The sequence below is a fragment of the Heloderma suspectum genome, chromosome 6 (genome assembly GCF_057233095.1).
Source record: "Heloderma suspectum isolate Gila_16-S chromosome 6, 16-S_ref, whole genome shotgun sequence".
Lineage (NCBI taxonomy): Eukaryota > Metazoa > Chordata > Lepidosauria > Squamata > Helodermatidae > Heloderma > Heloderma suspectum.
The window spans coordinates 119,433,838-119,461,208 of record NC_139463.1 but is presented as its reverse complement, the minus strand read 5'-3'; the positions used below and the strand labels follow the sequence as shown (position 1 = coordinate 119,461,208).

General features: G+C 48.3%; 1 gene segment (V, D, J or C); it reads right to left on the bottom strand.

The window, feature by feature from the left end:
- Window positions 1-799: 799 nt before the first annotated feature.
- On the bottom strand, window positions 800-12,592 carry LOC146342879 (Ig heavy chain V region PJ14-like). The segment is given in 3 exon segments: window positions 800-2,711; window positions 8,746-8,842; window positions 12,465-12,592. Coding segments are annotated over 2 exon segments (339 nt in total).
- Between the last annotated feature and the right edge of the window lie 14,779 nt (window positions 12,593-27,371).

The following is a 27,371-nucleotide window of genomic DNA, read 5'->3' as shown; positions in this document are numbered from 1 at the left end:
ACTGGCCTCAATCCAGAGGACAATTGTCATCATTTTACTAATCATACCTCAGTGTTCTCCAAAAGAATTGCCTCTCCAGGCATTCCAGACTGCCACTCCTTTACCAGCACAGCTCCTGATGAGGGAGGAAGCCCACGCTTTTAGCTCAAAGCATATGATTCATAAAGTATTCTCTTCTTAATCTGTTTTACGTATGTATCATTATCTATATCTGTATCTGTATCTATATCCACCATCTATCTATCAGCAATGATCAGCATTAGGAAAATCCAGGAACTGACTGGAACCTCCACCACCCTGCCTCTAACAGTCATCCAGCTCCAAGGTAGCAGTGAGGCTGGAACTCACCATAACATAGGACATCACACCATATCCATATTGCGTAAATGACATGCTCCATACATTTTGGAAACTGAGTGAACAAAATGGAAAGCACTAAACACAACATATTACACAAAAAATTGATTTTGGGGCGGTGGTGGTGGTGGGGTGTGGGTGGGTGGGGCTTAAAAGAACACACACACACACATATATGCACGTGTGCACACACACAGACTTTTGGATCCATAGCAATGAAACATACATAAAACAGTGGGGTGTTTACAATTATTTGCATATTTTTCCTGAGGGGCGCAACTGCATATCCTTTGGCTTAAAATCAACCACCAAATTCTTACTAATCCTAGTATCATAATATTGATAATATTAATAATAATAATTAAAAAGAAAAGAATTATAAAGGATAAAGAGAAGGGAAAAATACAACAATCACTAATGTATTTTGTATTATTTATATTTTAGATAGTATCATTTCCAAATATATAAATGCTGTGCACATTTCTATACACCCTCAGTAGATTTACGTACAGTATATATTTCTATTTTAAAGAGAAAGGATTTGAAATGGGGGGGGCAATGAGAGAAAAAAGATGGATATGTATGAGCAATTATCTCTGGCCGAGCCTGGATCTTACAGACTAAACATAGTGACTTGACAAAACATGTTTATAAATTCTAGTTCATGGGGCTGGAACAGAAGTCTCGTGTGTTTTTCCGATTAGCCACGCCTCCGCCATTTCATGATTTAGAAACTTCTTCATCTGACCTTCAGAAAAAATGCAAAATGTAGACATCCATTTGTACTTACATACAAAATGTATGTAAATGTTTATGTAGGTTAGAATGGCGAAAAATAAAGGAACGCAAATAGTGACCACTACGCTATTTGAATTCCCCTTTTTTTCACCGTTTTATCTTACGTAAATATTTATGTAAGATAAATCGGCAAAAAATAGGTAACACAAATGGCGGCCGCCATAGCTGCCGCTATTTGCATACACTGGTGTGGGTTTTTTTGCCCAGCCGTGATAGGCTATGTAAAGACTTACATAGCCTATCACGGCTGCCTGGCTAGATGCAATTTGCAATCTGCCTGGCTAGATTTGCGTCCGCACCAGCATGTCCACGGCTGGAAATCCGGCTGCGGATGGCCCTGGCTGGCTGCTTTGGCCGTCGAGGATTCCGTGGGGGAGGGACGGAGCATCTCCCCCCACACCATGAACAGAATCCGCAAAAAGTGACTTTCATACATCCCTATGTCCGGGCAGGTTGCCTGGAATACGGAGCTCTGTTTCCCAATGGAGGAGAATGGCCAAGGGGCTGCCTCTGCTACCCCATCCACCCCACTGAGCACCTCCTACCAAAGATGGCTGCCTTGCTTTGCCTTATGGTGGGGCTGGCCCCATGTGTCACCAGTCAACAGGAGTCCATGTGAACAACACTGAGACACCAATCAAAAAGAAAGCAGCAACGCAAGAAGAAGAGGGAGAGGCTAACACATAGCTTTCAATTCTGTCACAACTCAGAGGAGGAACAGATGCTTTCCATGCAGAAGGTCCAAAGATCAATCCATCGAAAAAGGGTAGCAGGCCGAAGAAAGAAATCCGCTTCTGCCTGCAGCTATGCAGAACACTGTCACAACTATTCTGGACCTCGGCATGTGTGGGAGACGTTAGTTGCACTGAGGGAAACTGAAGACAGCCTTTTGCTTCCCCCGTACTTGGGCGTTGCACTTTGAATACCTCTCTGACTACTCCTACTTTAAAAGCAGCAGCTAGGTGGGTGTTTGCATCAAGACTGTGTTGCCTGGGAGGAAGCATTCAGAGTGTGTGAAAATAAACCTGTCTAAAACCTTGGAGGATCCCAGGATTCATTTCTCTGTTTCCAGTTCTACCTTTCACACCACCAAGAATGTAGCACCATCAACTGTGTGCCTCTGTGCCTGAGGAAAGAAACAAGGACCAATGATCTCGTCTCAAGCTGCTGCACACAAACCCATGAATGACTCATGCCTCTTTTTCAGTAAGTGAAGTTTTTGTACTGCCTCTCCTACGCTTTCCTCACTGTGTCTCCTACACAGAAATAGATGGCCGTGTCTTCCGACTCCAGGGCACTCAGTTGCAGAAACACCTGGCTTGTCGAGGTGTCTCTCGTGATGTCGATCCGATTTTGGAGGGCACTGTTGTAGTAAGTGCTTCCACTGCCCCAGATGCCTCCAGCCCACTCCAGTCCCTTTGCTGGAGGCTGACGGACCCAGCTCACTCCACGGCTTGTGAGCGAAAATCCAGACACCTTGCAGGTCAGGCGGAGGGTCTCCCCTGGCCTCTTCACACCCCCACCAGACTCTGTGAGGGTAATTTGGGAGGAAATGTCTGCAGAGACAGAAAAAGACCATTAAGGATGACAAAAATTAGAAGGAGGAGGAGGAGGAGGAGGAGGAGGAGGAGGAGGAGGAGGAGGAGGAGGAGAAGAAGAAGAAGAAGAAGAAGAAGAAGAAGAAGAAGAAGAAGAAGAAGAAGAAGAAGAAGAAGAAGAAACATGGGGAAATTACAGAGAAAAAGGCATTGAATTGTCTACAGAGGGGGAAATGGAGTTTTTCTTACATGCAGGGAAAGCCAGTAGGAAACTGATCAAAACCCTGAGTTCCATGACTGATTGTTGCCACCAACTGCAAGGGCCTGAAAGTGAGTGGAATTCTACAGAGGTTTTGAATCTGAGGCTTTTGACGTATCTACCACCGTCCTGTAACTTCCCTTTAAAGGCCACATTAGAACCATTTGCATAACGCCAGAAATGCTACGGATATAAGACAGAGTCTCAAACTGAACAAGTACAGGTGGTTTAAACGGAGAACAGCCATTCCACATGTCCAGCTTGTGCCCATAACATAATCATGCTCAGTTTCCCTGCCCTCTAAATGGGAAGCCTTTTTTTCTCATTAAATTTGCTTTAAAATTGCTGAGCTACATGTGTGTCTTTGTGTTGTGCTGTTTGCTTAAGAGTGTGTGGAAATGGGTTTTATACTGTGTATAATGTGCTTCGAGGGTTTTTAACCTTTGAAACCCACCCAGAGTACTTTGGTTATTGTGTAGTGTGGAAATGTAATAAATGAATGAAATGAATTCAAAGGTAGTATAATCCTTTGAACATATATAATAAAAAACAGTATATGTATTTGCTATGGAAATAGCTCTATTTTTTTCATGTAAACACTTGAAAAGGCCCTAGATATTGTATTCTCCCTGGAACTCAATTTTTTGTGAACCACCCAGAGACCTTTGGTATTTGGCAGTATAGAAATCACTCAAGAAAGAAAGAAAAGAAAGAAAGAGAAAGAAAGAAAGAAAGTATCAGCACAAGGTGAAGTCAAAAGTAGTATAATCCATTGAATGAATATATGTCTGTCTGTCTGTCTGTCTGTCTGTCTATCTATACACACACACACACACACACACACTATGACAATGGCTCCATTTTTTCGTGTAAACACTTGAAGAGGCCCGAGGTATTGCATTGTTCCCTTACATGATAGAACTCCTGAATAGAAGAATCAGCTAGGGGTGGACGAAACTCACTTACCTGTCCTCGAAGCTTTTTACGGTGGGGGGGAGGCGCTTCTCTGCTCCCCCCGCAAAGTTCAGGCCGGGGGGGGAGGCTTCCCGCCACGCCCGGCTGAAATTCAGGCCGGGGGGGAGGCTTCCCGCCTGGCCTGGCCGAAATTCAGGCCGAGGAGGAGGCGACTCACCTCGCCCGGCCGCGAACTCAAAAGTTTTTAAAAAAAAAAATAAACGCCCCCGTGATAGGCTACGTGACGATTAACGTAGCCTATCACAGCTAGATCTACAAAGTCAGCCGTGATAGGCTACGTTAATCATCACGTAGCCTATCACGGGTGACTTAAAAAAAAAAAAAGCGCGTTTACAAATGGCGGCCCCCATAGGGAGCCGCCATTCGCGTTCCTTATTTGGTCGCTGTAGTCTATGTAAAGATTTATGTAGACTATGGCGAAAATAAGGGCAACGCAAATAGCGTTGCCCTTATTTTCACCGTAGTCTACGTAAATCTTTATTTTAGTAAATCTTTACGTAGACTACAGCGACCAAATAAGGAACGGGAATGGCAGCTCCCTATGGGGGCCGCCATTATCTGTATGCGCTTTTTTTTTTTTTTAAAGTCACCCATGATAGGCTACGTGACGATTAACGTAGCCTATCACGGCTGGCTTTGCAAATCTAGCCGTGATAGGCTACGTTAATCGTCACGTAGCCTATCACGGGGGCGTTTTTGTTGTTTTTTCTTTGATTGGAATGGCGGCGGCGGCAGCCGGTCAAAAGACCGGCTGCCGCTCCCACCCCGGACGAACACCCGCCAAACCACCGGCCGGACCCGCCGCCGGGAGGGACATTCAGCAAAGGTAAGTCTTCCATACTGACATTTGGTACACTCTGTGGACGACGGTATGTTTCAGTCCAAAAAGGAAATTAGGGCTAAGACTCAAATTATGGTTAGGGTTGGGGAGTATTGGTTTCCCAGGATGGAACCAGGGTCTTGGTGAAGCATAGATTGGTAAAACAGACTGAGTAGGCCATCAGGAGGATAACATACTGCCTGTTAGTACACCCTATGGACAGGGAGATGTTTCATTCCATAGAGGAAATTTGGTTTAAGACCCAAGTGAGGGTTAGGGGTCAGGAGACTTGGCTTCCCAGAAGAGAAACAGGGTGTTGCTGAAGCCAAGCATGGTGAAACAGACTGACAGGGCCAAAGGAATGGTGTGCCTACTGTCAACCTGTGGATGGGCGTTTGTTACAGTCGCACAAGAACATTAGGGTTAAGACTCCAGGTATTTTTAGGGTTGTGGAGACTTGGCTTCCCAGGAGTGAACCAGGGCCTCTGAAAAGCCAAGCATGTTGAAATAGAGTGAGTGGGGCTTCACCAAGGGTTGCCTCCTGTCTTTTAGAACACTGTTTGGATAGGGGATGTTTGATTCCCAAACGGAAATTAGGGTTAAAACCCAGGTTAGGGTTAGGATTGGGGAGACTGGGCTTCCCCAAATGGAAACAGGGCCTTGGTGAAGGCAAGCTTGGTAAAACAGACTGAGTGGGCCATCAGAACGGGGTGCCTTCTTTCTTTTACTACAAAGCGTGGACGGCGGTTTGTTACAGTTGCACAAGAAAATTGGGGTAAAACATCATGTTAGGGCTAAGGATGGGGAGATGTGGCTTGCCACATAAAGGACTAAGGTAAGTCCTCTGAACCCCCCCCACCCCCCGCACACCCCCGGGACGGGACTTACCTTCGCCGAATGTCCCTCCCAGTGGCGGGTCCGGCTGGCGGTTCGGCGGGTGTTCGAGCGGAGCGGGGCGGGAGCGGCAGCTGGTCTTTCGACCGGCTGCCGCCGCCGCCATTCCAATCAAAGATTTACATAGACTACAGCGACCAAATAAGGAACGCGAATGGCGGCTCCCTATGGGGGCCGCCATTAGCGTACGCGCTTTTTTTTTTCTTTTTTTTTAAAGTCACCCATGATAGGCTACGTGACAATTGACGTAGCCTATCATGGCTGACTTTGCAGATCTAGCCGTGATAGGCTACGTGAATCGTAACGTAGCCTATCAGGGGGCATTTCTTTTTTTTTAACTTTTGCGTTTTCGGCCAGGGCGAGGCGGGAAGCCTCCCCCCCGGCCTGAATTTCAGCCGGGGTGAGGTGGGAAGCCTCCCCCCCCGGCCTGAACTTCACGGGGGGAGCAGCGAAGCGCCTCCCCCCCACCGCGAACGTCCTTCGACGACAGGTAACGGAATTTCGTCCACCCCTATACTTGAATACTAATTTTGCATGCTTTGTCTACCAAAAAAAAATGTGATGCAAAAATCAGAGAACTGAAATCTGAAGGAAAACTGTGTTCCAGGCTGCATGATAGTCCAAGTGATGTGGATCAGGTTTGAGATGTATGAGAAATTCACTCTGTCCAGGGTTTTGTGTGTGTGTCGTTTGTTTGTTTGATTGACTGTTTTTAATGTGTTTATCAAACTTGTAACCATCAGAACCAAATGTGATTTGAGGTGGGAGTCCTGCACATTTCCGAGGTTGGCATGTTTTCCCGACTCAACATGTATGCAACAACATGCAGACATTTGAAAAATGTGTGAGGAAAATTCATTTCCAAAATATGAACAAAAGCGTTCACCTATGCGTGCATGCTACCAAAAATGATTGTGTTTAGGGGACATCCAGTTGGCGCCATGTTGCTTTGGCAAGCGTTCTGCGGCAGCTCCGCAGGTCACCCCCTCAAACAACTTTTAAAAGGTTGAAAAACCTTTTCATCTTTCCCTGGAATTAAAAGGGAAAGCTTGAGTACCATCTGGATAAGATCTTGGAACAGCAACTCCTGTAGAAGGGCTGGACACTTAAGGTGAGTTTTTCCAGACTGTCATCTGCTCAAAGTTGTTTTGAAACTCCTACATAGTGAGGAGACCTCAGGGCTGATGAGCGCCAATTTTGATTAGTAATTTCAAATTGAAAAGAACAACCACTTCTGAGATCCTGCAAAATCTGTTTATGTGATTGTTTATGTGACTGTTTGTTTCTAACTATTTCTACCTGCCTGATCTTTGGAAGAGGGGGATGGCAGCATCAAAGGGAAGGAAGAAAACGGTCGGACCACCGCCGACCCCCCCCAACCCCTCCTTTGTTAAAGCTTCTCAATATCCTGCAGTAGGGGAGGTACTGGCCTTGATAAAAACTTTGTCTTTTCAACGAGCAGAACAGGCTAAGAGGCTGGACACAGTCCAAGATTCCATTACTATCCTTCAAGGGGCTGTGGACTGAATTAACAGTTCTTGGCAAAAAATGAAATGGAAGGTCAATGCCCTCCAAGAACAGATATCTGTGCAAGAAACTATATTGTAAGCCGGTCATACTGTCATGTTTGCTAGAATCTCCCAACTGGAGGCAAATTCATGCAGGTCCAATCTGTGCATCATGGGAATTAAATATGTGCCTGATGGGATAAGCCTGCCTAAATTCCTGGATAAATTTCTGCATGAGCTACTTGTTTTGCCAGCTGATTATTTACTTGATATTGAGCATGCATACCATGTTCCAGGTGCAGGTGGTGGCACGAATGGGACTGCAACCGCAATTATCAATTTGCAAGAGTTTTTTCAAAAAATCATATCCAACGCTTAGCTAGAGAAATGGAAGGACATTGGGGGGGGGGGCAAATCAAGATAAAGTTATGCTATTTCCAGATAACACCAAAGAAATTGCTGATAAAAGAAGGATATTTACCAAGGCAAGAAAGCATGCAAGACAAATGAATTTGCAATATCATATCAAATATCCTGCTATATTTTGTATTCTTTTTGAAGACCAGATGAAAAAATAAATAAATCATGAATTGGCAGAGGCTTGGCTGGCTGGCATACAAAGCAAAATGCAGGCGACATCATTTCCAGCTTCTTGAGCTGAGAATTCTTCAATCATGATTGCTCTTTGGATTTGTTTAGGCTATAAGGGCTGGGCAGTATGCCAGTGTGGAGGATTGTGTATATAGTTTCTTGGTTTCTTCTTACTTTTTCTTTTTTATATTAGATATGACATACTTTATATAAAATTTTAATGTGGTGTATACATTCATATATAGATAGATAGATAGATAGATACACATACATACATACATACATACACACACACACACAAACACACAGAAATGATATTATTTAAAATATAGATAGTATAAAATATATTAGTGATTTGTTATTATTTTTATCCTTTTATCCTTTTATTTTATTTTTTTACTATTGTTATTACTTTCATTATTATGAGACTTTGATTAGTAATATCTTTAGCTGGCTAAATTTTTAAGCTCCATTATTATTTATTAGAGTATCAGTGCTAAAATATTTTTATGTCCAAATTTCAAGAGCCAGTGTGGTGTAGTGGCAAGAGTGGTGGACTGGGAGCCGGGAGATCCGGGTTCTAGTCCCCACTCGGCCATGGAAGCTCACTGGGTGACTTTGGGCCAGTCACACACTCTCAGCCCAGCCCACCTCACAGGGTTGTTGTTGTGAGGATAAAATGGAGAGGAGGAGGATAATGTAAGCCGCCTTGGGTTCCTTGCAAGAGGAAAAAAGGCGGGATATAAGTGCAATAATAAATAAATAAATAAATAAATAAATAAGACAGTGTTGAAAGCAGGGATGTCAGAAATCCACATGAATTTTAAATGGTATCGAATTCTGACATATCCAGTCTGCGGAATCCTCCTTGGAACAGAGCGGCCTGGACTGGAGCTTATGCGGACCCCCCTTTTTTTGTCTGTGAAACAGCAGATGTTATGAAAATAATTACAAAAAGAAATCTGTAAATCGGAAATGGAGGCAGAAGAACATGAATGGCTTTACCCTTTTTACGAGGCATTTTCCTTGTGACCCGAGGCTTTCTTTCTCTGGGGCTGAGTCTTGAACTCCATGGAAATCCTCCACCTTTTCTGTTTATTGTCTGTGGAGGTGAGGTGAGGTCAGATCAGGTCCAGTGAGGTCAGGTGGGGTGAGGTCAGGATAGGTCCAGTGAGGTCAGGTCAGGTCAGGTCCGGTGAGGTCAGGTGGGGTGAGGTCAGGACAGGACAGGTTCGGTAGGGGTGCACGAAAGTCACTTACCTGGTCTCGCAGCTTGCTTCGTGGTGGAGGAGAGGCGCTTCGCTGCTCTCCCCGAAGTTCAGGCCGGGGGGGAGGCTTCCCGCCTCGCCTGGCCGAAATTCAGGCCAGGGAGGAGGTGCCTCGCCCAGCCGTGAAATAAAAAGTTAAAAAACAAACAAAAACGCCCCCGTGATAGGCTACGTGACGATTTACGTAGCCTATCATGGCTAGATCTGCAAAGTCAGCCATGATAGGCTACGTTAATCGTCACGTAGCCTATCACGGGTGACTTAAAAAAAAAAAGTGCGTACGCAAATGGCGGCCCCCATAGGGAGCCGCCATTGGTCGCTGTAGTCCACGTAAATCTTTACGTAGACTACGGCGAAAATAAGGGCAACGCAAATAGCATTTCCTTTATTTTCACCGTAGTCTACGTAATCTTTACGTAGACTACAGCGACCAAATAAGGAACGCGAATGGCAGCTCCCTATGGGGGCCGCCATTAGCCGTACGTGCTTTTTTTTTTTTAAGTCACCCGTGATAGGCTATGTGACGATTTACGTAGCCTATCACGGCTGACTTTGCAAATCTAGCCGTGATAGGCTATGTTAATCGTCACATAGCCTATCACGGGGGCGTTTTGTTTTTTTTTTACTTTGTTTGGAATGGCGGCGGCAGCAGCCGGTCAAAAGACCGGCTGCCGCCCCTGCCCCTGTCGAAGCCCTGCCGAACCGCCGCTGCGACCCACCACCGGGAGCGACATTCGGGAAAGGTAAGTCCCATCCCGGGGGGGCAGGGGGGTGCGGAGAATTTCTCCCCAAAACTACTTTGGGGGGCCGAATACGTTGGCACTCGGCCCCCCGAAGTTTCAGGGAGAAATTCTCCCCCATCCCTAAGGTTCGGTGAGGTCAGGTGAGGTCAGGTCAGGACTGGTCTGGTGGGGTCAGATGACCGGAAGTTACATGGGGAATCCTCATGAAGGGCTTTACCCTTTTTACGAAAATAAATATGCATTTTCCCTATTTTCCCAAGGCTTATGGAGACCAATGGCGGGCACACGGAAAGGGTAGCAGGCTGAAGAAAGAAATCCACTTCTGCCTGCAGCTATGCAGAACCATGTCACTACTAGCCTCTCCCTCGTCTTGTGTGGGAGACGTGAGTTACATTGAGGGGAACTGAAGACAGCCTGTTGTTTCTCCCGCTGCCTGAACGGTGCACTATGAATACATCTATGATTACTGGTACTTTAAAAATGACAACTAGGTGGGGCGTTTGCATCAAGACTGTATAGCCTGGGTCCGGTTGGAGGCAATGTTGCCCTGGCATGGAGGCTCTGCAACTTGTTCTGCAGAGCCTCCATGGGGCATTATCTCAAATAGCTTTTAAAAGGTTGAAAAACCTTTTCATCTTCCCCTGGAATGAAAAGGGGAGGCAAGAGCAGCATCAGAATGAAATCTTGGAAGAGTAGCCCTTTTTGCAAAGCAGCAGAGGGGCTGGGCTCCAAGGCTAGTCTGCCAGAGCTTTGTCACCACTCAAAGTTGTTTTGAAACTCCTATCTAATTAGGAGAACTCAGGGCTGATGTGCTCCAATGTAGTTTTTTTAGTGTTTATGGATGAAGGAATACCAGCACTATTTGAGGACCTATAAGATCTGTTTAAAGAGAAGGATGGCAACACCAAGGAGAAGAAAAGGAGCAGGAGTACATTTGCATTTCTTTTTTTTTCTGTAATAGCCTACGTAAATATTTACGTAGGCAAAAACACCAAAAAAAAAAAAGGGAACGCAAATGGCGGCCACCGTAGCCGCTGCCATTTGCATTCCCTTAGTTAAGCCGTGATAGGCTATGTAAATACTTATGTAGCCTATCACGGCTTACGCAGGGACACAAATGGCATCCCTATGTTAACTGTGATAGGCTACATAAGTATTTACGTAGCCTATCAATGCTATATGGAAGAAGCGAATGGCTGCTGCAGACGCAGACGCCATTCGCAAGTCAGCGTGGATGGCATCAGGTAGATGCTCCGTTCCGGGCCCATTTGGCGGGGTGGGGCATGGGGGGGCTTCGTTCCGCCATGGATTTCGGGGGGGCGAATGGCGGACGGAGGCGGCATTCGGCCTCACCGAGATTCGTGGCGGAATTCTCTGATATCCCCATGCATTTCTCTGTTTCCAGTTCTACTGGACAAATTCTGGTGGCAGCTCAACTGTACAGGCCACTGCCAACAGCATGATTGGACCTGCCATATGATTCTGAAACTCCAAGGTTACCGGTGGTACCCCAATGAATCTGCAGGTCATTTTTGAGGAGCAGCTCACACCTCCAGAAGGAGATGCCATTAAAGCCCTGCTAAGGTGAAGCCATACCCGTGGATCCATGCACACAGCAGAAGTGACCCTGGTTCGATGGTGCAGCAGCCGCAGTTCCTGCACTGCCCAAACAGAGCCAGGGCAGGAAGGCACGGTCAAGGGCCACTACCTGACATGGGAAATTGAAAATGCCCTACAACATCTTGCAGGGGCCCCCAAGGGAGACGTGAAGAAGATGTACGACCAGTTGGAGCTGTGCCAAAAGACCAGAAATTTGTCCTGAGGGAGGCAAGAACTAGGGATGTACGAAGCATTTACCGGGTTCCGCACAGGGACATCCGCGGTGGGGGGGAGGCATTCCGTCCCTCCCCCCGGAATCCTCCCCGGTCGGCTCCACTCTGTGGCAGGTCTGCAGAGCCACCAGCCGGGGCCAGCTGCACCGGAGTTCTCACTGTGGCTGGGCTGCTGAGGCTGCAAATAGTGGCCGTCGTAGCGGCCACCATTTGTGTCCTTCCAGGCTGCTGTGATAGACTACGTAAGTATTTACGTAGCCTATCATGGCAAAGAGCAGGGACACAAACGGTGGCGGCTATGCTGTTTGCGCCCCGCTCTTTGCTGTGATAGGCTATGTAACTATTTACGTAGCCTATCATGGTAAAGGCAGCCACACAAATGGCCGCCACTATGCCATTTTCATGGCTAGCTTTCCCGTGATAGGCTACGTAAATACTTGTGTAGCCTATCACGGCAGCCTGGAAGGATGCAAATGGCGGCTACTACAATGGGCGCCATTTGCGTCTGCAGCAGCCAGCCAAGAGACCGGCCACCGCCGCCGCCGGAGCCATCGCCTCTGCCTCCGCCTCCGCCCCAGGTAAGCTTTGTCCCGGGGGAATTCCGTGGAGTGATGAGGGGTGGGAGGCCATTCCACCACAGCTTTTGGGGGACTGAATGCCAGTGCATTCAGCCTCACTGAAATCCGTGGCAGAATTCTCTGCCATCCCTGGCGAGAACATTGCCTAAGGTGATCTAACTCGATTCCCAGGAATGTTAACGTAGCAGTAGGGATGGCAGAGAATTTCTCCCCGAATCTCCGGGAGGCCAAATGCCAACGCATTCGGCCCCCCGAAATTGTTGGTGAAATTCTCCGCCCCCCCCCCCCCGGGATGGGACTTACCTCCTGCGAATGTCCCTCCTGGCGGCGGGTCCCAGCAGCGGATCCCAGCAGTGTTTCGGTGGCGTTTCGGCGGGGCGGGGATGGCGGCCGGTCTACCGACCAGCTGCTGCTGCCGCCATTACAAAATAAAGTAAATAAACAAAACACCCGTGATAGGCTACGTAACGATTAACGTAGCCTATCACGGCTAGATTTCCAAAGTCAGCCGTGATAGGCTACGTTAATCGTTACGTAGCCTATCACGGGTGACTTTGGGGGGGGGGGAAGTGTTGCCCTTATTTTCACAGTAATCTACGTAAATCTTTACGTAGACTACACGTGCCAAAATAAGGAACGCAAATGGCCCATGGGTGCCGCCATTTGCGTACGCGCTTTTTTTTTTCTCGAAGTCACCCGTGATAGGCTACGTAACGATTTACATAGCTTATCACAGCTGACTTTGGAAATCTAGCCGTGATAGGCTGCGTAAATCGTTACGTAGCCTATCACGGGTGTTTTTTTTTTTTTTCCACTTTGTATTTCATGGCCAGGGAGACGGGACGCTTCTCCCCGGCCTGAATTTCAGCCGGGCGAGTTGGGGCGCCTCCCCCCCCGGCCTGATCTTCGGGGGGAGAACCGAAGCACCTCCCCCCCACCGCGAAGCAAGCTGCGGGACCAGGTAAGTGACTTTTGTACATCCTTACGTGGCAGTCGTGCCCTCAATCTCTTCATGACCTAAGGAACCTCGAGGTAAAAGGAAAGGGAAACAATGCTTGCAGTAGGTCAGAACATTGACTACCGTCTGTAGACTTCATGTAGTACATGCCCATCAGGGACCCGTGGCTGGGATCCTGGACTGAGACAACTTCCTCATCGAAGAGGTGTATCACACCAAGCACAGAAAATTAGGGATTTTGGTTTTAACAGGCTGGCCCTTGGGCAAGAGAGTTTACGAATCAGCCTAAACTCCCTAGAGGATTTCTTGGGCACCATTCGGAGAGGGGAAATCCCTAGATTAGGTGCTGCGGTGTGGAGGGGGGGGGCTATAACCCTTCCTGCTAGTATTGCCTTGAAGATCTTTGCGCAAACCCGTCGACTCATGATAAGGAGGGATTTTGCTTGCGAGCTACGGATGGCCTATGTTGACCTAGAAAAAAGAGGGGGGCCTAAAACTTAGCGTGAAGCGGTGTTCCAAGTAGAATGCATTTTCCCCATCGGGGTAGCGCCTTCAACACCGGAGTAGTGGCACCATCCCAACCAGGCTAGGGCCTATAGGAGGGGGCTGTAGCCAACCACTGGGTTTCCTACTGCCTTGGCCTTCCCTAGAGCCAAAGGTCCTGGTCCCTCAGGTCCCAGGGCAGTGAACGGTCAATAGCAGCCCTCCTGCGGAAACCCTCGACATAGGCCAGCCACACACCTCCTCAGGTGAAAGCCAATGAGAGATGCAGCAGCCCCGGTGGGCATTACTCCTGTCCCCAGATTGGCATAAGGGTCAATATTGCCACTTACGTAGACGACCGAGGGGGCGGGGGTGGGGCAAGGGGTCCTGAGTTAATCCAGCAGAGCCCTGCCAGACGCTGAGTCAAGCAGCTGGGGCTACCGTAGAGGGGTGACTGAGGGAGCTGGAGGCAGCCCGGGCATTATATAGGAAGATGACGATGGGAGGGACGGCCACCCAAGGGTGTTAAGCTTAGGCGGCCAGCCCCAGGGCCCCGAAGGTCACCCACCAGCCAAGTAAAGCCGGGTCATCTCAATGATGTGTGTGGTCATCTCACCAATATCCAGGGCAGCCGCGCCCAAGTCCCTTGGGAGCAGGGGGGATGATGTCATTTGCGGCGCTGCTGACACAGGTGCCCCAGGAGGGTGGACTGCCTACCGCGGTGGTGTGCCGCCCGGGTGAGCCCTACGAAGACGAGGTGTAGGTCCTAATAGTGTACAGGCATGTTGGATTTGGGGCCGCCGCACTCAGGTCCCCTGCCAACAAGGCGGATGATGTTGATTGCACCACTGCCGACAGAGATGCCTCAGGAGAGTGGACCGCCTCTGGCAGTGGTGTGCTGCCAAGGTGAGACTGCGAGGATGAGGTGGAGGCCTCCGTGTCCTCCAGATGAGCTGGAGCCAGGGTTGCTGTGCCTGGGTCCCCATCCAACCGGGCGGATGACGTTGCCTGCGTAACTGGCAGCAGAGACGCTGCAGGAGAGTGCACAGCCTCCGGCGGTGGTGTGCCATCAAGGTGAACCTGAGAGGCCGAGGTGGAAGTTTCTAGGGTACCCAGATGCAATGAAATAGAAAACAACAGTGAACGTTGCATCCACTGGCATGTTTGTTTGGGCTGGGCAGCTGTGTTATTGCTGGGCCCGGCGGTGGGAGGGGGGGCAATCGAAGAAGCACGTTCTGCAGCTTCAAGACATGACAGGATTGAGGCCAGGACTGGGCCCGCATCATCCTTGGACTCGTGCCTGCATTGTGGCCTTTATGTGGGAGGATATGGGGCTTCACACTTTCCTTTTCCGCCCCCCCCATCCCTTCTTAGGAGGCATGATGTGGATAAAGGGCAAGGTTGAGAGAAAGATACTGACCCAAAGCCATCCAGCAAGCCTTATAGCCAAGTGGAGACCAGATCCTGGGGCCCCCAGGGCCCGGTGCAATTCTCTAACCACTACACCACACAACTTTTATGGACGAGAAGGGCCCCGGCGGGAGGCAGGCCAGAGGCGAAAGCCTCAAATGCTCACAATCCCAGTAAGGGCACCTACTGGCAGAGAAAAGGACGAGCCAGCTGCGCTGGAGCCAGCCGCCGCCACGAGCGCAGCTTCAAGAAAGGCGCGGGAAGTGCTGGCAGCCACCGCCAGCAGGGGCCAGCCGAAGCCAGCCACTGCTGCGGCGCAGGGCAGATGGCGCAGCTGCACAAAGGTACAGCAAATGCTGGCCGCCGCCAGCCGGGACCTGCAGGGCCGCCAGCCACGTTCCCCATGGCAGGAGAGCTAGTGGAGGCGTGGGAGAGGGGCGAGGGGCGCATGCGCTGCCGAAGTGAGCGCCGGTGCCCCTGGTGGTGCAGCAAGTAGGGATGTACGAAAGTCACTTACCTGGTCTCGCAGCTTGCTTCGCGGTGGGGGGGAGGCGCTTCGCTTCTCCCCCCGAAGTTCAGGCCGGGGGGGAGGCTTCCCGCCTTGCCTGGCCGAAATTCAGGCCAGGGAGAAGAGCCCCGTCTCCCCAGCCGCGAACTTCAAAAGAAAAGAAAAAAAAAATAAAAGCCCCGTGATACACTACGTAACGATTTACGTAGCCTATCACGGCTAGATTTGCAAAGTCAGCCATGATAGGCTACGTAAATTGTTACATAACCTATCACAGGGGCGTTGTTTTGTTTTTTTACTTTTCTTGTAATGGCAGCGATGGCAGCCGGTTGAAAGACCGGCTGCCGCCCACGCCCCTGAGGAAGACATGCCGAACCGCCGCCAGGACCCGCCGCCGGGAGCGACATTCGTGAAAGGTAAGTCCCATCCCGGGAGGGGGCGGGGGGGAAGAATTTCTCCACGAACAACCTTCGGAGGACCGAATGCGTTGGCATTCGCCCCCCCGAAGTTTCAGGGAGAAATTCTCCCCCATCCCTAAGTGCCGGTGGCCACAAGGACAGGGCGAGCCGGCCGAGTGCTGCATCCGATGCGTCCCGAGGAGGCGGAGGCCCCGAGGAAAGTAGGAGAGGTGAGCACGTTCTCTCTGTCACTCAGCAGCTGCGTGAGCGAGAGAGCTGGGGATGGAGGGGCAGAGCTTCAGGCAAATCTTCCAGCCTCTCCTTGCATGAGGGGGGCACAGGGGGTGCACCGATGACTGGCAGCCACGTCATCTCTCCCCACCCGCCCTCAATGTCCCCCCCATCAGCCAGATGAGCTAATGCCGGGGTTGGGGCATTTTCAAGCTGCTGCTGACAAACCCATGGATGACTCATGCCTCTTTTCAGGAAGTTAAGTTTTTGAACTGCCTCTCCTACACTCTCCTCACTGTGTCTCTCACACAGTAATACATGGCCGTGTCTTCTGATGCCAGGGCACTCAGTTGCAGGAACACCTGGCTAGTCGAGGTGTCTCTCGTGATGGCGATCCGATTTCGGAGGGCACTGTTATAGCTCTTGCTTCCATCGCTCCAGATACCTCCAGCCCACTCCAGTCCCTTTCCCGGAGGCTGACGGACGCAGCTCACAGCAGCGCTTGTGAGAGAAAATCCAGTCACCTTGCAGGTCAGGCGGAGGCTCTCCCCTGGCCTCTTCACACCCCCACTACTCTCTGGGAGGATAATTTGGGACGAAATGTCTGCAGAGACAGAAAAAGACCATTAAGGAAAACAAGAATTAAAAGAAGAAGAAACATGGTGAAATTACAGGGAAATGTCAGTGAAATGTCCAGTATTGGGGAAAAGGCAGGATATAAATATAATAATAATAATAATAATAATAATAATAATAATAATAATAATAATAATAATTGTCTGCACGGGGGAAATTGGAGTTTTTCTTACATGCAGGGAAGGTCAATAGGAAACTGATCACCAGCCAGAGGTCCATGCCTGATTGTTGCCACCAACTGCAAGGGCCTGAAAGTGAGGGGAATTCTACGGAGGCTTTTGAATTATCCATGCCTCTCCTGTAACTTCCCTTTAAAGAAGGGCACACTAGAAACATTTGCATAATGCCAGAAATGCTACGAATATAGGACAGAATCTCAAACTGCACAAGTACAGGTGAGAAAAGCAGTCCCACATGCCCAGCTTGTGCCCATAACATAATCATGCCCAGTTTCCCTGGGAAGTCTTTTTTTATTATTATTCTTGTTTAAAATTGTGGAGATATATGTGTGTCTCTGTGTTGTGCTGTTTGCTTAAGATCCTATGGAGATGGTTTTTATACTTTATATATATATTATTTTGTAAATGTAATAAAGGAATGAAATGAATTTAAAAGAAGTATAATCCATTGAGTGTGTGTGTGTGTGTGTGTGTGTGTATGTATATATATATTTATATATATATATATATATATATATATATATATATATATATATTTGCGCACAATGTCAATGGCTTCATATTTTCGGGTAAACACCTGAAGAGGCCCTAGATATTGCATTGTACCCTTGCACGAAATGATTCCAGAATACAACAATCCACACATTTGTTTAACTGGCATCTGGAACTGTCTTTTTACTGGTTGTGGCACAAGGTGTGGAATTTTTCAGGAGTGCCCTAGCTGCCTCTTGCAGTCCCCTCCAATAGCCACCTCAGGACACAGACGATGAGGATTCTTTCCAAGGTTTTATTCCTTTATTACTAGGGGTGGATGAAAGTCACTTACCTGTCGTTGAAGGCCGTTCGCGGTGGGGGGGAGGCGCTTCGCTGCTCCCCCCTTGAAGTTCAGGCTGGGGGGCAGGCTTCCCGCCTCGCCCGGCCGAAATTCAGGCCGGGGAGGAGGCTTCCTGCCTCGCCCGGCCGCAAACGCGAAAGTTTAAAAAAAAAATGCCCCCTGATAGGCTACGTGACGATTCACGTAGCCTATCACGGCTAGATCTGCAAAGTCAGCCATGATAGGCTACGTCAATCATCACGTAGCCTATCTCGGGTGACTTTAAAAAAAAAAAAAAAGCGCGTACGCGAATGGCGGCCCCCATAGGGAGCCGCCATTCGCGTTCCTTATTTAGTCGCTGTAGTCTATGTAAATCTTTACGTAGACTACGGCGAAAATAAGGGCAAGGCAAATAGCATTGCCCTTATTTTCGCCGTAGTCTACGTAAACATTTACGTAGACTACAGCCACAAAATAAGGAATGGGAATGGTGGCTCCCTATGGGGGCCGCCATTATCTGTACAGTCTTTTTTTTTTTTTTTAAGTCACCTGTGATAGGCTACGTGACGATTCACGTAGCCTATCACGGCTGACTTTGCAAATCTAGCTGTGATAGGCTAAGTGAATCGTCACGTAGCCTATCAGGGGGCGTTTTGTTTTTTTTTCTTTCATTACAATGGCGGCGGCGGCAGCCGGTCGAAAGACCGGCTGCCGCTCCCACCTCGCTCGAACACCCGCCGAACCGCCGGCCGGACCAGCCACCGGGAGGGACATTCGCAAAAGGTAAGTCCCGTCCCGGGGGGGTGCGGGGGGTGGGGGGGTGCGGAGGATTTCTCCCCGAAACTTGTTCGGGGGGCCGAACACGTTGGCACTCGGCCCCCCGAAGTTTCGGGGAGAAATTCTCCGCCATCCCTATTTATTACTTTATGACTTTTACAGACACTAATCACTAGGGACTAATAAAGGAACTGCACTGGGGATAGCAGAGTAGCCTAAGCTCCAGGTAAGGCAGTTGGTCCCTGTTTGAAGGAGAACTGCGGGAAGACTCTGAACTTATGGGCTAGGGAGAGATCCTTCTCTTTCCCTTGGGTCCCCGGGACGCGAGCGTTGTTTTAGCGCCAAACAAGCGGAGCACCTCCTTTCTGTGCCCTCCATCTGTCATCGCTCCCTGCATCTGCGCCAAACATCCAGCAGGCCCCCCTCCAGCGCCCTCTCACTGCCAGGGTTGCAATCTATCCCAGGCATGCTGGCAGGAGAAATCTCTGCCAGCTGTTGTTCTTGTGAGAGATGAGCGCGCTCCTCTCCCACGGATTGCTGTTCTTCCTCAGAATCAGAGCTGCTCTGAGGTTCTATGGGCTCAGTTTCCACCCTGACAGAGTTATGGGCAAGAAAAAGTTATGAGGGATATCCACAAGGTTCCGTCCTCTTTGCCTCTCAATCGTGGGTTGGCAACTTTCGGTACCTGAGGGTGGCATGTGGCACTAGTGGATGTTCAGGGAGTAAAATGACAGCACTGGACATGATTGGATCTGGAGGGAGGCTGGTTATGTGCTTCTCCTCTCTCCCAACCTTCTCTCTTTCTCTCTCAATCTCTCTCAATCTCTCTCTCAATTTCTCTCTACCTGATTGGCAACACCTGAATACATGAAGGCTTGTATTAAAAATGTGCAGATACAAAGGATCCAAAGTGAATATCATTTCTGATAAAGAAAAGAACTCAGCAATCCTGGGATCTACGGATGGCAGAGAATTCCGCCACGGATCACGGTGAGGCCGAATGCCAGTGCATTTGCCCCCCAAACTCCGTGGCGGAATGGCCTGCCACCCCCCACCCCCCCCACAGATCCCCCCTGGGATGAGACTCACCTGGGGCAGATCTTCTGGGTGGCAGCAGAGGCTCCGGCGGTGGCTTCGGTGGTGGCAGCTGAGGCGGCCGGTCTTCCGACTGGCTGTCGCCACCGCCATTTCCACTCTTGTAAAAAAAAAAAGAAAGTAAGAAAAAGAAAGAAAGAAAGATGTGATAGGCTACGTAAAGATTTACGTAGCCTATCATGACTAGTTTTTTTTAAAAAAAACACACAACGTGATAGGCTACGTAAATCTTTACGGAACCTATCATGGCTGGGTGGGTTTTAAAAAAACAAAACCGTGTACACAAATGTGGCGGCTACGGCCGCCGCCATTTCCGTTCCTTATTTTTGCCCTCTTAATCTACGTAAATATTTAGGTAGACTATGATGGCGAAAATCAAGGGGAACGCAAATAGCGTAGCAGGCGCTATATGCGTCGATTTTTGACTCGCCGTTTTAGCCTACGTAAATATTTACATAGGCTAAAACGGCGAATCAAAAAGGGACGCAAATAGCGCCCACTACGTTATTTGCGTTCTCCTTGATTTTCGCCATCATAGTCTACATAAATATTTATGTAGATTAAGAGGGCAAAAATAAGAAATACAAATGGCGGTGGCTGTAGCCGCCACCATTTGCGTATGCGTTTTTTTTTTAACCCACCCAGCCATGATAGGCTACGTAAAGATTTACATAGCCTATCACGTCATTTTTTTTTTAAACCTAGTCATGATAGGCTACGTAAATCTTTACGTAGCCTATCACGTCTTTCTTTTTCTTCACCTTTTTTTTTACGATTGTGGAAATGGTGGCGCCGGCAGCTGGTCGGAAAACCAGCCGCCGCGGCCGCCGCCGGAGCCGCCGCCACCCAGAAGATCCGCCCCAGGTGAGTCTCATCACCGTGATCCATGGCAGAATTCTCTGCCATCCCTACTCTCAGCCAGAACCAATGCCAGCAGTTTCCAAACAGAGAGAGTGGTGGAGGAAATGGGTAGATATACAGAAGTGAGGAGAAGTGACACTTTGCTGTTTTGGGATTTTTTTCCTGGAAAGACTCAGTTTTCACCTACACCTAGCACAGAAGGCACTGGGCCAATCTGCCTGGGGTTGGAGGTGCGATGCCCTCGAGGGGGGCTGGAAGGGGCCAAGGTGTCATGTGCATATGTGGAAACAGGGAGAAGTAGCAGCTCTTTGCTTTGAGGTTTCTGTGGAAACATCATATATATCTCCATGTAGCACAAAAATACCCACTTTATCAAACTGTTTGAAATTGTGCAGAGGCCCTCCTTTCCAGGGGGGTCAAGAGGTCCCCAAATATCATACCTGTATCCTAAAAACTAAAAACATTCTTCCCAGTTGGGTTTTCCCAAGCAAATCAACAGGAAGACGCCAAAAATGGGTGATCTGGATATCCAAATCTTGCTTCGCTTTACGATCCGAGTCAAAATGGAGCAGGTCCAAACCATTAAGAGGCTGGTAGGCGTTGCTTCTGAGGATCCGAAGCAGCATCCGAAGTGGATTAGGGGGTCCATGCACAGCTCTGTTGCAGATGAGGTTGCAATATTCCCAACAATTCTCTCATGGATGAAAAAGTGCACTTGAAAGAGGTGAGTTAATGCATTTTGCTGCCTATGGTGAAGGACAAGCTGACTCCACTCCCATTCCACATACAGAAAGTGAAAGGAGTGGCAGCTGAATCTTACTTTTAAGGTGGGGCTGGGCGACTTCCACCTTGCCTGAAGAGAACAGGATAGTTTAGGGGATCCGGGCAGGTAGCCTGGAATACGGAGCTCTGTTTCCCAATGGAAGAGAATGGCCAGCGGGCTGCCTCTGCTACCCCATCCACACCGCTGAGCACCTCCCACCAAAGCTAGCTGCCTTGCTCTGCCTTATGGTGGGGCTGGCCCAGTCATTGAGCAATCAAGAGGAGCACATGGGAACAACACTAGGACACCAATCAAAAAGAAAGCAGCAACACAAGAAGAACAGGGAGAGGATAACTCATGGTTACAGTGGTTAGCAAAGCTTCCCATTAGTTCCCAGGGCCAGTTATCTGTTTGAGACTGTTCAGCTCGAGGCTCATAGATAAGCGTCTGGCGAGATCCCAGAGTTAGGCCACTTGTGGTCAGCAGAGTAGCTGCGATGGGAGTTATCTCTGTTGGATAATGCCAAACATTATTGAAGTCAGGAGAGTAGAAGCAGAGCCAGAATAGGAGGGATCCATCGGATAGAAAATGGGGGCCCTGCACGCCTCCCAATTCAGACCCTTGCGTGGTAGGGATGTACGAAAGTCACTTACCTGTTTGCGGATTATGCTGATGCTGTGGGGGAGGCGCTCCGTCCCTCACCTCGACATTCTGGCTGGCTGGCTCCGCTCCGCAGGGATTCTGCGGAGCCGCCGGCCAGCCCTGCCAGTGGCCTGACATCTGGCCGCTGGCTAGCAGGGACGCAAATGGCAGCGGCTGTAGCCGCCGCCGTTTGCGTCCCTGCACTCAGCCGTGATAGGCTACGTAAATGTTTACTTAGCCTATCATGGCTGATTTAAAAGAAAAAAAAGGGCGTACGCAAATGGCGGCGCCCATGGACGTCGCCATTTGTGTTCCTTATTTTGTCCCGTCTTAGTCTACGTAAAAATTTACGTAGACTAAGATGGGGAAAATAAGGGGAACGCAAATAGCGTAGCATCTACGCTATTTGCGTTCCCCTTATTTTTGCTGCCTTAGTCTACGTAAATATTTACGTAGACTAAGACGTGCCAAAATAAGCAATGCAAATGGCAGCGCCCATTGGTGCCGCCATTTTCGTACACGCATTTTGTTTTTTTGTTTTTAAATCAGCCATGATAGGCTATGTAAATCTTTACGTAGCCTATCACATTTTTTTTTTTTTAACTGGAAATGGCGGCAGCAGCAGCCGGTCGGAAGACCAGCTGCTGCCACGCTGCCACCGCCGCCGCCAAACCACCGCCAAACCGCCGCCGAAGCCGCCGCCACCCGGAAGATCTGCCCAAGGTAAGTCCTGTCCCGGGGGGGTGGGGGGGCAGACCGTTATGCCACCGATTTCGGGGGGCTGAATGCACTGCCATTCAGCCTCCCCACAATCCGTGGTGGAATTCTCTGACATCCCCACATGAGGGTGCCACAGGGGATCCACCGATGACTGGCAGCAACCTCATCTCTCCTCTTTTCAGGAAGTGAAGTTTTTGTCCTGCCTCTCCTACACTTTCCTCACCATGTGTCTTGCCAGCAGTGTGGGAAACATCATATACAACCGAAACTTCATATACCGAAGAGGATTGGGGGGGAGCTCCATGCATAGCTTTATTGCAGATGTGGTTGCCGCAGAGAGGAGCCGGCCGGGGAGGATTCTGGGGGGGATGACCAGATCGACTCCCCTCTGACATAACCCCCAGCAGACTCCAGGTAAGGGGGTTTCATACATCCCTATGATCTGACTTTACTTTTACTTTTCACCTTGTTACCTGATCTAGTCATTTAGAGATTCCCCGAAATCCTGCTATTTAGGTAACTGCTCATCATTTACATACCAAATAGCAACCAGACTACATTTCTGGATCTGTGTATTCATCTGAGATTGTGCATCTGATAAAAATCTTTCTAAAAATACTACATTCAGGCCATTTGTATCATTTACAGCCATGATGGCCTTCATGTACAGATGTACAGTCACCCTACAAGACATGGTGAAGAAAATCTCAGGGTAGAGTTACCGCAGTTCAGTACAGGAATTCCTCTTCGAGATCTTTACTCCTTTGTGAAAGCGATGATGTTGCTTGGCTGAGACAGCAGCCTAGTAGGTCCTTTGGCCCACTCTGGAAGTGGAATCAAAGCAAAAGGAACAGGAGATCCTGGAGAAAGCCATGGAATATACTTACAAAGTGCAATCCATCTTTTAGGATTGATGACCATCTTTTTAAAGAAACTTAAAGTCCCAGTTTAGTCAGGTTGGAGATTTTTTTCTCTTCAGCTTCCCATATCTTGAATGTGGTGATGAATCTTAACCCACATCCTTGATTGCATCTTCCTGCTTTATCTGGAGTGGGTGAGAGCAAGCCGAAGATTGCCAGGTTCCTTATTACCCTGAACTCAAATTAACAAAGCAGTCAAATTCTTAAGGTAAACTGATCTGTTTCACCAGAAACTGACCTAGGTCTGGTGGGAGAATGTGGCTTGTGTGCATTTGAATTCATGTTTTCTAGTGTATGTGCATTATCGTCCATGGAATTCATGTGTTAGACAAATATATACTCCTACCCCCGCCCCGTGTCGCATAGACTGAGTTTAGTGTGGAAATAGAAATATAAGGCGTAGGTTATGAAAAGCCTGAAAATCAATGCCTGCAGCAGCTTAGCAAGACAAGAGGTTACAATAAGGCAGGAATGGGGCACTTGGCTTGGTTGACGAGCCGGATGACCCCCACAGCCATCCCTCCCATGGGCCCCATGAGGCTGTGTGCCAGTGCCCATCCCAACTGGGAGGGGACACCCTGCACAGAGGAACCCCCACCTTTATCTCCCATCAGTATTTGAAGATAACAGCAGGGATCCCACTCCCTGTTAGCTCTTGGTATTTAAGGTGCATCGTGGAAAGCTGCAGAACCTCTTTCAGCCCAAGAATTTCAGCTTCAGCTTCATTATCTGTCCTTCCAATGAGCAGTCAGGGTTGATTTCCTTTAGGATGGACTGATTTGACCTCCTTGCAGTCCAGGGGACTCGTAAGAGTCTTCTCCAGCACCACAGTTTGAAAGCATCAATTCTTCGGTGCTCAGCCTTCCTTATAGTCCAGCTCTCACAGCCAGATGTTACTACTGGGAAACCCATAGCTTGGATTAGATGGACCTTTGTCAGAAAGGTGATGTCTCTGCTTCTTACTATACTGTCTAGGTTGGCCATAGCTTTCCTCCCAAGGAGCAAGCATCTTTTAATTTCATGGCTACAGTCACCATCTGTGGTGATCTTGGAGCCCAAGAAAATAAAATCTGTCACTGCTTCCATTTCTTCCCCTTCCATATGCCAGGAAGAGATGGGGCCAGATGCCATGATCTTAGTTTTTTTAATGTTGAGTTTCAAACCAGCTTTTGCACTCTCCTCTTTCACCCTCAACAAGAGGCTCTTTAGATCCTCTTCACTTTCTGCCATTAGCGTGGTATCGTCTGCATATCTGAGGTTGTTGATAATTCTCTGGGCAATCTTAATTCCGACCTGTGATTCATCCATCCCGGCATTTCTCATGATGTACTCTGCATATAAGTTAAATAAGCAGGGCGACAGTATGCAGCCTTGTCATACTCCTTTCCCAATTTTGAACCAACTGGTTGTTCCATGTCTGGTTCTTACTGTTGCTTCTTGACACTCATACAGGTTTCTCAGGAGACAGGTAAGGTGGTCTGGTACCCCCATCTCTTTCAGAATTTGCCGCAGTTTGTTGTGATCCACACAATTAAAGGCTTTAGCATAGTCAATGAAGCAGAAATAGACGTTTTTCTGGAATTCTCTTGCTTTCTCCATGATCCAGCAAAAGTTGGCGATTTGATCTCTAATTCCTCTGCCTCTTCAAAACCCAGCTTGTATTTCCAGTAGTTCTCGGTTCGCATATTGCTGAAGCCTAGCTTGTAGGATTTTGATCATCACCTTTCTGGCATGTGAAATGAGCGCAGTTGTACAGTAGTTGGAACACTCTTTGGCATTGCCCTTCTTTGGAATTGGAATGTAAACTGACCTTTTCCAGTCTTGTGGCCACTGTTGAGTGTTCCAAATTTGTTGGCATATTGAGTGCAGCACTTTAACAGCATCATCTTTTAGGATTTTAAATAGCTGAGCTGGAATACTGTCATCTCCACTAGCTTTGTTGTTAGGAATGCTTCCTAAGGCCCACTTGACTTCACTCTCTAGGGTGTCCGGCTCAAGTTCGGTGACCGCACTATCCTGGCTATCAGGGACATTAAGATCTTCCCTGTATAGTTCTTCTGTGTATTCTTGCCACCTCTTCTTAATCTCATCTGCTTCTGTTAGGTCCCTGCCTTCTTTGTCCTTTATCATGCCCGTCTTTGCACAAAACGTTCCCTTGAGATCTCCGATTTTCTTGAAGAGATCTCTAGTCTTTCCCATTCTGTTGTTTTCCTCGATTTCTTTGCATTGTTCATTGTAAAGCCTCCTCAGCCAGCCAGTTTGCTTTCATGCATTTCTTTCTCTTTGGGATGGATTGAGTTGCTGCCTCCAGAACATTGTTACAGACCTCCGTCCACAGTTCCTCAGGCACTCTTTGGCATTGTCCTTCTTTGGAATTCGAATGTAAACTGACCTTTTCCAGTCTTGTGGCCACAGTTGAGTGTTCCAAATGTGTTGGCATATTGAGTGCAGCACTTTAACAACATCATCTTTTAGGATTTTAAATAGCTCAGCTGGAATACTGTCATCTCCACTAGCTTTGTTGTTAGTCATGCTTCCTAAGGCCCACTTGACTTCACGCTTGAGGATGTCTGGCTCAAGTTCAGTGACCGCACTATCATGGCTATCAGGGAGCAACAACACATTGTTCATTTAAGAAGGCCTTCTTGTCTCTCCTTGCTATTCTCTGGAACTCTGCATTCAGTTGGATATATCTTCCCCTTTCTCCCTTGCTTTTCACTTCCCTTCTTTCCTCAGCTACTTGTAAAGCCTCACCAGACAGCCACTTTGCTTTCTTGCACTTCTTTTTCTTTGGGACGGATTGAGTTGCTGTCTCCTGAACAATGTTACGGACCGCCGTACATAGTTCCTCAGGCACTCTGTCTATCAGGTCTAATCCCTGAAATCTATTCCTCACCTCCACTGTATATTCATCAGGGGTATGATTTCAGTCATACCTGATTGGTTTAGTGGTTTTCCCTACGTTCTTCAATTTAAGCTGAAATTTTGCAAGAAGCAGCTCATGATCTGAAACACAGTCAGCTCCAGGTCTTCTTTTTACTGACTGTATAGAGCTTCTCTATCTTTGGCTGCAAAGGACATAATCAATCTGATTTTGATTTTTACCATCTGGTGATGTCCATGTGTAGAGTCGCCTCTTGTGCTGTTGGAAAAGAGTGTTTGCTATGATCAGCGTGTTCTCTTGGCAAAACTTTATTAGCCTTTGTCATGCTTCATTTTGTTCACCAAGGCCATGCTTGCCTATTTCTTGACTTCCTACTTTAGCATTCCAATCCCCTATGATGAAGAGGACATCTTTTTTGGGTGTTAGTTCTAGAAGGTGTTGTAGGTCTTCATAGAACTGATCAACCTCAGCTTCTTTGGCCTCAGTGGTTGGGGCATAGACTTGAATTACTGTGATGTTGAATGGTTTGCCTTGGATTCGTACTGAGATCATTCTGTCATTTTTAAGATTGTATCCCAGGACTGCTTTTCCCACCCTTTTGTTGACTATGAGTGCTACTCCATTTCTTCTAAGGGATTCTTGCCCACAGTAGTAGATATGATGGTCACCTGAATTAAATTTGCCCATGCTTGTCCATTTTAGTTCACTGATTCCCAAGATGTCGATGCTCAATCTTGCCATCTCATGTTTGACCACCTCCAGCTTACCTTGATTCATTGATCTGACATTCCAGGTTCCTAAACAATATTGTTTTTTACAGCACTGGGTTTTCTTTTCACCACCACGCACATCCACAGCTGAGTGTCCTTTCGGCTTTGGCCCAGCTGCTTCACTCTTTCTGGCGCTACTTGGAAAGTGCCTCTGCTCTTCC